Source organism: Lathyrus oleraceus, chromosome 1, assembly GCF_024323335.1.
Source record: "Lathyrus oleraceus cultivar Zhongwan6 chromosome 1, CAAS_Psat_ZW6_1.0, whole genome shotgun sequence".
Lineage (NCBI taxonomy): Eukaryota > Viridiplantae > Streptophyta > Magnoliopsida > Fabales > Fabaceae > Lathyrus > Lathyrus oleraceus.
In genome coordinates this window covers 344,031,604-344,042,306 of record NC_066579.1, presented here as the reverse complement: position 1 = coordinate 344,042,306, position 10,703 = coordinate 344,031,604, and the positions used below count along the sequence as shown (strand labels likewise).

Below are 10,703 nucleotides of genomic sequence, written 5' to 3'. Positions count from 1 at the left end.
CAAACATTGCATGCATATCATATCTGTATAGAACACTGTTCCCTACCATTCTCTTTCTATTTATATAAGGTTAATTGATTGCTATAAGGTTTAACTAAATTGTGTTATCCAAGTTGTTATTATTTGTTTGGTTGTGAAATGAGTAATTTATGATGTTAATGTTATTATCATTATGTCATTTTTTGTGTGCAGTGGTAAACAAGAGTGTGCAAGTGATTAGTCAATAATGAACTAGTTAAGTTAATAATTCCAAATCCTTTTTGGGCCATTTTAAGAAAGTGACAGTAGCTCTCATAATTTCTGCCACATGGTGGTGTTTTACTTTATTACTAGAAAAAATTTAGAACAAAAAATTATTGGAGGATCAAAAATGGTTTTACTAATGACTATTTTATGAGGTTAAACTTTTATTATTGATCCAAAAGACTTTGAATTAGATGGTAAGGAATCTCTTTTTTCTTAATAATGATCTTAAATTCGAACTCAGTCATGTACACTCAACGGTGTTAAGTTTCCTTGAAGAGCTATGTAACTCATTGTGGTTCTCTTCGACTCAAAATTAATTTTTAGAATTGCACATAAAAAATACCTTATTTTGTAAAAAAATTATACTAAACACATGAAAATTATAAGAAACAGCTTATTCAAAATCAAATATGCGTTTAATTGGACGCTACGCTACCCCAAACAGTATCATTGGTGTAGCCTACTAGAAGTGGCCAAAGTTTAGTTTAACAATTTAATCTTAATTGCACCATTAGAGATGCTCTAGAAAGCTAAATCAAAGTGAATTTGATTATGATCTATGAATAAAGAGAGTAATGAATATGGATAAAGGAATCAATTTTGTAGATAAGGAAAATGTCCTTTCCTACAATGTGCAAAATCTAAACCAGAAACAGGCCATTTTCAGCAATCACTCATGTGGGCCTCTTTCCTAAGATCAGGAAATTAGGTTGCCACAAACTGGACCCACCAACAAAGAATCTGCTCAATCAGTGAGAGAGAGAGAAATCCAAGCCAGAGAATTTTCAACTATAATAAGGTTTGTCATTGAGGACATTTATTGCATAAAGAGAATAAAAAGTAGGGGGAAATTGAAAAGTAGATCAAGAGGAAGAACCTAAGAAAGAAAGAGATAAACATGGAGAAGTTAACTTCCAAAAGAGAATCTTTGTGTCTCTTGTCATGTTGTTGGGGTGTCACTGTTTATATACATCTACTATACTGTACATTTCTGTATTATAACTATATGCTAACAAAAATACCTTACTTTACCAGCCAATGTCATTCATTTGAGTAAAAAAGAAGAAAAATATAAAATAATAGTCAACAACTCATAGTCTCTTATCTAAGATTCTGTTTTTGTGGTTCTGTGTGATCAACAACAAAAAAGATTTATCAAAAGCTGATTTCTTCCCTCTTGCAACAAACCTCACACTTCTGAAAAAAATGTGAGTTTGTATTTTTTTTTATCTCTACATGTGTCTGACACCGACCGACAAAACATTTATAATTATATTTAATTTATTCATTTTTTTTCAAATTATTATTAGTGTTGGTGTCGTGTCTGATGTCTGTGTTCGTGCATCTAAGCTACTAACATTTTTCTCTGTCAACAAAATTTAAGTTTAAAAATATATGCTCTTCGTTCCCATTAAACCAGCTCAATTGATCGATGTGCATAGACATCTGATTGCAGGGGTGCGGTTTCGAGCCCGTGACATTCCAATTATTCACTTTTTAAACGATGAAATTCAAGTTATTATGCCGAAAAAAACTCTTGTTGGTTCTCACAGACAAGGACAAACATGAAATAGAAAGCTCTGATTTCATGGGAATAGGCCTAAAACAGGATCTGCAATCCTTTCTCAATTTCAGATATCATCTATAAAGTAAGAAAAAGGACCAACATTTTGGTTGAACTAGTAAAGAGAATAAAAAAAGGTATCATGATGAGTTCCCATCTAAAAGAATTATAGACAAAGTTAAGTGAAGAGCCTTTACCTCCTTTTAACAAGGAGAAAAGTTAAAGCAAGTTGAAAGACTCAACTCATGCAATCAAGTTCATCATTGAAAAAACAACATATAGAGAAGAAACTATCAATTATTACCATTTTGAACACAAGAGTGATTCAATTTCTATAGTATCATAAACATGCTTTGATTTTTTATTAGATTCAAAATTACAAGGTTTTACAATGAGAGGAAATGGGTTGGAATTTGGAAAATCAACATATAATTTTTATATTTGAAAACATAAATAGTTATGCTTAAGAAAATCTTGTAAGACAAGAAGATAGTTTCGATTTCGATTTCGACTAAAGAACCTAAACATGTTCTACACCTCAACCAGATTGTGAAGTTTATGGTTCTTCACAAATCAAAAGAATTAAGAAAAACAAACCCTCTTTTTTCTACGTAGGCCTGATTCTTTTGTGTCCACCTTTTCCATCTGATTTCACAGCACCACTTGAATCTCCTTCCGAAGTAACATCCATAGATTTCGTAAACGAACTTGAAAGATCCGCGTATAATTCAACGACTCGTCTAATATTGTTGTTGAGCTCTTTAATAAGTCCAACATTCCTGCTTAAATTATCAGGAATCTTAGACTCGTGATTCTGGTTTATCTCATTGATTAATAACCTGTTCTGATCCAAAATGTTCTGCACTTGAACAAAACTCTTCTGAAAAGTACCCAAAATCTTAGTATCAATTTGTGTTCCATTTCCAATACCAGAAAATGTATCATCCTCCATTCTTGTTATTTAGTCAAAAACCCAAAATTCAAGTCAGAACCAACCCTGCACAATCATTACATATAACAAAATATAAAAAAATGATTTAACAATTATGAATAATAAACTGTTGAAATTTTTCATTTTTTAAAAGATGAATAAATGGGATGTTGCAATCAGATGTCCGAGCAAAGCTATCAAGCTGGCTTAACAAGACCTGCAGACACATTTAACTCGTTGAGCCGCTGATTCAAACTCGCGTCAATGGTTAAATGTCGCTACACAGCTATCAACCGAGTCGACTTAACGGGACCCACAGAAACATTTAATAAATTGAATTGCGAGTTCAAAACCGCATCACTACAGTCATGCAGTCAGATATCTCAGCACAACTACCAACTAAACTTGCTTAACAGACTCAGCAGAAACATTTAATATGTTGAATCGTGGTTTCGAATCCGTAAATGGGTCCGAACCCGCGATTATGCACTTAATGCGCATTTTTAATAATAGTATCCATAATCATATCCTACAATCTGTACAGGCCTGCACTAAAAACATAACAGAGAGACAAAACGTGAACAGTTTTGGAATTTTTTAAGGCATTTTGCAGATGAGACAAGGTCTGTTGTAGAAATCATGACTTCTATTAGTTACTTTTCCAGAGCAAATGGAATCAAACTATAAACATCAATAATTATTATTCTATTATTATTATTATTATTAGGATTACTAATTACAAGTACTAATACAAGTACTATTATTATAATTATTATTGATAGCGATAATAACTAATAATTTTAATTTAATTATACATATTTTGAATTGGAAAAAAAAAGAAGCAGATCCGTTTCCATAAAAGGGTACCTTTTGTTATTGTACTCAGAAAAATATTTACCTAAAAGCACAGAGTTTCATAAAAGAATCTCAGAAACACAAATTGCCTCAAAAATAAAAATCAATCATTAACCTTTTTCAACAAAAAAAAATAAAATTAAAAAAAATCCTAAAACCAAAAATAAAAATAACTAACCGTTCAAAATCCATACATACATTGAATTGCATTGCTCATAACTAAAACATAACAGAGAATTTCATAAATTATATTATAATAATAAGTAAATAAAAAAAATTAAAATGTTAAAATAATGGATAGAATTGGAAAATTGCTGATTTCAAGAAACAACGAATCTCAAACTGTAGAGATCTTCTGAGAATATTTAACTCGAGGAAGAAAAAAAATCTCGAAACAGAATGGAGAAAAATTAACAAAATCAATGTATGAACAGAGAAATAAAAGAGAAGATTAACGAATTTTGAGGAGAAAACAAAATATTTATTTTTGTATATAAAACAAATTGATGAATAGTTTCTTGATAATTTAATTATAAATTGTTTATACGATGAATATGATGAAAATTATTATACATATGAAATAAAAAATGGTACCTTATGAATCGGGAGCATTATATTTTGGGGAAGAAGAGTGAGATTGAGAGATTAAGCGGAAGAGTGAAGGTGAAATCTCGGGAGGGAAGGAAGGAGGTATGTGTGTGCTGTGAAATGTGAATTGAATTCTTTGTTTAGAGAGAGAAAGTGAAGAGAGAGAAAGTGAAGAGGGAGAGAGAACATGTAGATTTGACAGTCACGCTCACGTTTGGACCCTTTTCTTAATAAATTTTTAACAATAACACCTTTTTTCTCATAAGATTTTAATGATAATTTAATATTTAATATCCAATTTTTTTTTAGCGAAAATAGGTGTTTTCATTTTTTATATTATTTGTATATTGATAATTAGAAATTTAGAACCTGTGAGCTTTTTCCATTTTAATAAAGAATTGTATCCGACTTATTCATGTTTTTTAGAGTTTTTTTTCTAGAACTTAGATAGAGATGATAAAGTGGGTGACCAATTCTATTTAAATTAGTGCTCATCCAAAAATTGAGGGCACGTTTGTTTTGACTTTTTTTAAAATGATTTTTATAGTGATACATATTTTAGTGTAAAAAAATTTTACAAATAAATTTTTCATAAAAGTTTCAAATGAAAATTTGGTTTGAATAGTTATTTTTAAAATGTTATTTTAGGTATTTCATCATTTTATCGAAACTTTTTTTGGATATCAAATTTTTAAAAAATCACTTAATTTTGAAGCTATTTCAAATAGTTTTTCATAAAAATCATTTTTAAGATACGACTTTTTGAAAAAATTGTGATTTTGACTATATTTTAATCTTCAATAATGTATATTTATGTTATAGAATAAACAATTCAATCTTTTAATTTATAAAAAATAAATTTAGAAAAACTTATAATATTTTAAAAAACATTTTTGTACAATCCATTTTCAAAAATACAAAGAAAAAATCTATTTTTTTAAAGCTAAAACAAACTGGCCCTGAATGAGACGGGACTGATTAATTTTGATGTCTGAGTTTATCAGCAAGTTTGTCATATTTGTTAATGAGTTGGCGGACTAAGTCATCAAAATTTTAACCAAGCATAATAGATATTTTAATAATTATCAAAGAAGTTAATAAAAGATATTTTTTAACAATGTATAATAGAACTTCAATAAATTTTAATTTAAATGTCATAATCTTCAATATAAATAAAATGACATATTATAACACCAAATAATCAAGGTTGTAGTGACATATTTATAAAGACCCACAATAGGACGATACAACATCTGGTAGGTGGCTCGGGAAAACGTGGAGGGTGACATGTATGCAACCCATAACCGCATGTCGAAGAAGTCATGATCATGATTTCTTAAGAAGTAGGCACTCAGTTTCCTAGTCAAGGTAGAGCGATTAGTACTTCTCATAATTTCCCAAACCCATATCCATAAACCTCTATAAATATCTCATCCTTACGGCTGAGAAGGATCATTATGATATCCACCGAAAAATACCAAATACACAGTTTCTCATCCTCGCGAGCTTGTTTTTTCCATACAAAAAACATCTTCAAGACAACGCTTCTCACCCTCGTGAATTTGCTTTAATATCCAAAAATATTAAAGTCTCTAGCCACCCCTACAAGCCTAGGGGCGTCACACATATGTACTTTATTTAGCAAGTACAAATGTCGTTTGTGAAGTTTGTCTTGAGTTCGTGATAGTACAAATGTGTCATCTATAGAAAGTTCATTGAGTTGTTTAAATATTTGTCTCGCTCTACATGTTATATCAAAAATATAAAGATTAAGTTGAAGTTTACCTTAAATGTGCTTGTCTTTGGAGAGGAAGAACAAAATAGAAGCGGTGACTTGAATGATGGAATAGAACATCAATGGAGTTGAGGGATAGACACTACTGAAAATGAAATAAATAGAAAGAACTTAGTTTTTGGAACGATGGAATAATATTATATTTATACGAGAAGATGGAATATGGTATTTTATCGATAAAGAGAAAAAAGTAATAATTTTTTTAAACAAAAAGCACGTGGACAAAGCCCATCCTGCCTTATTTTTTAAGCGGATTAGGTGGAACAGACCAACTTAAGACACTCAGTCGAAAACCTTGTCCTAATTCATCAAAAATAATGAGTCAAACAAATCAGTCCGGCGGATCCGACCAATTTTCATCCCTAGACATAAACGATGTAGTAATAATCGTTAAAAACTCACACATATAACTGTGAATATAGTGAGCTCGAGTTTTGATAGTGAAGTTTAACATAGAAAATCGGTTTTTATCTGTTAAACTAGAATTTTACAAACTTTTTTAAATCACAATTAAATGAGAATAAAAACTTTATTTCTAGAATAAAATTAATTATAAAAATGTTTGTATTCGATATAAAGAGATGGGAAAGGATTCATTCTGCTTAAAAATTTACTCGACGTAGAGCAGTCACCGCTATTAAAATTCTATTTGCACTTGTTTTATTATAGTTTCATTGGCTAAAGTTCCATCATGTAACAAAAATAATTAACATCAACAATAGATAGATTTTCAATATTGTTAAATTGAACATCCAAGTAAATTAAATATGAGATCTTACACTTTTGATGTAAACTTGAAGTTGTATAATTATCAATTTGATTCCTAAATTGGTATGGCTTTAGTTTTGGGGTAAAGTACTCATAAATTATTGATCACTTTTGTTCTTTAATTTTGTTGAAACTATCACTTTAATTCTACAGTTACAAAATGAATTAAACTAATTTGGTTTTATTTAATTTGTGAAATATTGATGCAATTGGATTGAGTTTAGGGTTTAGTTCAGATTTTCTGTTTTGTTTTTAAATATAATCTTAGTATTAGATTTGGTTTTATTGAATGAACTATGCATAGCATGCGAGAAAGATAGAAAAAGATCTTGTATTGATTTCAATAGTACATTACATTTCAATGTGAAATGGTTAGTGTATTTATATAATGTATATAAAGTTATTTATTCTAACTAACTTTTCTAATAGGTTTAACGAATTCCTCGCAAACTTTTTAAAAATAGTTACACTCGGTTATTTCTAATATTTCTCCACAAACTCATAGTTGTTGAAGAGGGAGATAATTTTGCATTTGATCCTAATGACTTGAAACAAACTAGATGGTAAAGGTTTTGTAATAGCATCTATTATTTATGCTAATCAAGTAAGTGAATCGATCAAGTAGCTAAACTCTAAAGAAAGATCATTATTTATAGTCCAAAATCATACATATTGATATATAGAACTAATGTCAATTTGATGAATATCTGTCATAAAAATCATAATTATGGTTACAATAAAATACTAGGAAAAGCCCACATACGGCATAATTTTTTTGTTGTCGTGGGAAAAAATAGAAGTTCTACCCCTATTTAAATAGGAATAGGAATGAAGATGAAAAGTATGATCCATGAAGATTGATGTATATATTTGATACCAAAAAAAATGAAGAATAAAAAGTATAATATTTTTGATGAATTTTGTTTTTTATTCGTTTGTTTATCTCTTTTGTAAATGAGTTCGGTTAATAAAAATGGATATAAAAATAGAATTGATATTCTTTTGTTTAATAAAAAACAGATCAAATTTATTGGTTGAAAATATTTGGTCATACATGATTACAGGTCTCGACATTATTAGGCTTGTCTATCTCTATATGGGTTTTCACAAAACTAGGTTACTCCTCCAACCAAACCCTAGTCTCACTAACGATGGTTTCTCTAGCGATAATGTGCATCACTTTTTTTCATTGTCCCTTTGAGCGAGAGAACTTAGTTTCTATGAAACCTCTTCATCTCTTTGCTATCGGTCTGCACATAACTCCCTAATTGGTGTTGGATTTTTCACCACTATTTAAACAATCTACAACTGTTTTGTTGTCAACTTTGATTTCTACCTTCACAAAGCAACAATCCTTTGCAACATCCATTTCCATGAGCAAGGCCATTGCTTCTTCCATTAGAGGGTCTTCATTACCTTTGATGTTCTGAGAGTTAATCCCCCGAACTTTGCCTTTTTTGTTTCTAAAGTATTCACCAAAGCCCCGTCTTCCTCTATATGCTAGGCTAGCATCACAGTTGCATTTGATCCAAGCTCTTTCTGGCGCCGTCCATTATGATCGATGCTTGTTCTCGTCAAGTAGGTTCCTATGATTCTCTTTTCCCCCTTTTTTTTGCTTGCATGTCGTTTTTCTCATACATATTGGCATTTACCCTCTTTTGCATGTTCTTAATGAGCGAAGTTAAAGTGGTGGAGACATCTTCGATATTCCATAATTTAGGGCTTTAGATGTCTACTATCTCTTTTTCTTTATCGTTTTAATTTATTTTGTTAGTTTTTATGTTTGACTTATCTTAGCAGTTGAGATGGTGATTGATAAATCCTTCTTATTAGCCTTCTAGGGATAACAATTATTGTGTCTAAGATTTTTTTTGAGATTTTATTAGTCTAACTCCCTGTATTTTTGTGTTCATATAAAGCATATTATTATCAAGTCTTGATCTACTATTAAGGTTCTCATCCCGACTATTATCAGTACGAGATGTGATTTTTCCCAAGTATTGTTGATATCATCTATGTTATACTCTGTGTGTGTGTGTGTGTTGTTGTTGATGTTATTATCCTTGTGATTTGAGTTATTATTGTTTTCCTTATCCATGGTATTATGGGGGAGATCCTCCCTTTCTTCATTGTTGGTGTGGTTTCTCTTATGGATCTTTATATTGTGACTTTCTCATGCTAGTAAGGTATTCTATTTTGATCCCTTTTAGTATTTGACTTCTGGTTATCCGTATGGATAATTTTAGTGTTATAAGGGATGTCATTATTGGATTTTATCTTACTAGGGTTGTGAATCATGTGAAATTTCCTGGGATTTTGGCTTGCTTATTCAATGGCTTCATGAACAGGTATCATTATATTATCAAAGACATATTCTGTTAAAGGTCACAACAATGATGTAGCTTCCTAATTTAGTGATAGAATCCCTAAGCCACTCAGTAAAGCTTACACTACTGTTGCGCTTAATGTTGAGTTCAGATCCAAACCGAATAGAGGGTAGCAATGAATGCCTTTGTTAGATAGGTTTTATTTAACCGGGATGAGATTTCTTGTACATAATTTCTTTTAGAGAGATTTATCTTTCTCTCTATTAGAGCCTTCTGGATTCTTATCCATGTTCCAATTTATGAGACATCGGTAGCCAATTTTTACACAATAGTTCTTATTAGGTATTTAATCTAATTGACGATATCCTCTTCGTGTAGTTAAGGAATGGGATTCTTTTAATAGTTGTTCTATCCATGGGGATGAAGGGAGCGTCTATAAGGTTTTGGTTCCAATCATTGGTTCCCCTCTCAATTATTCTGAATCTCTGCACAATGGTCTTAATATTTGAAAGTACAAAGTTAAAATCGACCAATAAATAAATTCCTAGTGAAAAAAAAAGTATATATATATTTTTTTAATATTTAAGTAATATATTAGTTAATTAATATTACTATTAATTCCTATGTTAGGTTAGTCATTTTTTAATTTGCATATATTTTAAAAAAATACTATTAATAAATTAAATAATTATGTAAAATAAAAATTTATATATATTGAGGAAGGATGAGGATAAATCAGTACACCAAAACTAATAACATTTGTCTATTTTGATATAAATTATAAAAATAATATAAAATAATATTTTTTTATTCATAAATATTAGTTTCTTTTTTGAACTAATTAATTATTTTAGATTACAATAAAGATATATATATATATATATATATATATATATATATATATATATATATATATATATATATATATTATATATATATATATATATATATATATATATATATATATATATATATATATATATATATATATATAGAGAGAGAGAGAGAGAGAGAGAGAGAGAGAGAGAGAGAGAGGAGAGAGAGAGAGAGAGAGAGAGAGAGAGAGAGAGAGAGAGAGAGAGAGAGAGAGAGAGAGAGAGAGAGAGAGAGAGAGAGAGAGAGAGAGAGAGAGAGAGAGAGAGAGAGAGAGAGAGAGAGAGAGAGAGAGAGAGAGAGAGTTTAATTGAAATACACTGACAGTGTAAAAGGATTTTACACCGTCAGTTAATCATAGACGTCGGATATTAAAAGAAGTTTGACTTTTATTTTAAAAATCTATAAAATAATACAAACGGATGATGGTGATGAATCGGCGGTGTAAAACTTTTTACACTGACAGTGTATAGTAATTAATCTCATATATATATATATATATATATATATATATATATATATATATATATATTATATATATATATATATATATATATATATATATATATATATATATATATATATATATATATATATATATATATATATATATGAATTTAACTGATATACACTGACAGTGTAAAGATTTTTTACACTATCAATTAATCACAACCATTAATTTATTTGAAAGATTTGACTTTTATTTTAAACATTTAAAAAGTAATACAAACGGATGATTGTGATGCATTGACAGTG

At 29.4% G+C, this 10,703-nt stretch overlaps 1 protein-coding gene across 1 annotated transcript; it reads right to left on the bottom strand.

Annotated features, from left to right (window-relative positions):
• Nucleotides 1–2,148: 2,148 nt before the first annotated feature.
• Nucleotides 2,149–4,408, bottom strand: LOC127135609 (protein ELF4-LIKE 4). Its single transcript, XM_051062276.1, has 2 exons — nucleotides 4,191–4,408; nucleotides 2,149–2,807 (listed from the first exon to the last, which is right to left on the bottom strand). The coding sequence occupies exon 2, from the start codon at nucleotides 2,760–2,762 to the stop codon at nucleotides 2,418–2,420; it is 345 nt and encodes a 114-aa protein (XP_050918233.1). The 5' UTR covers nucleotides 2,763–2,807; nucleotides 4,191–4,408; the 3' UTR covers nucleotides 2,149–2,417.
• Between the last annotated feature and the right edge of the window lie 6,295 nt (nucleotides 4,409–10,703).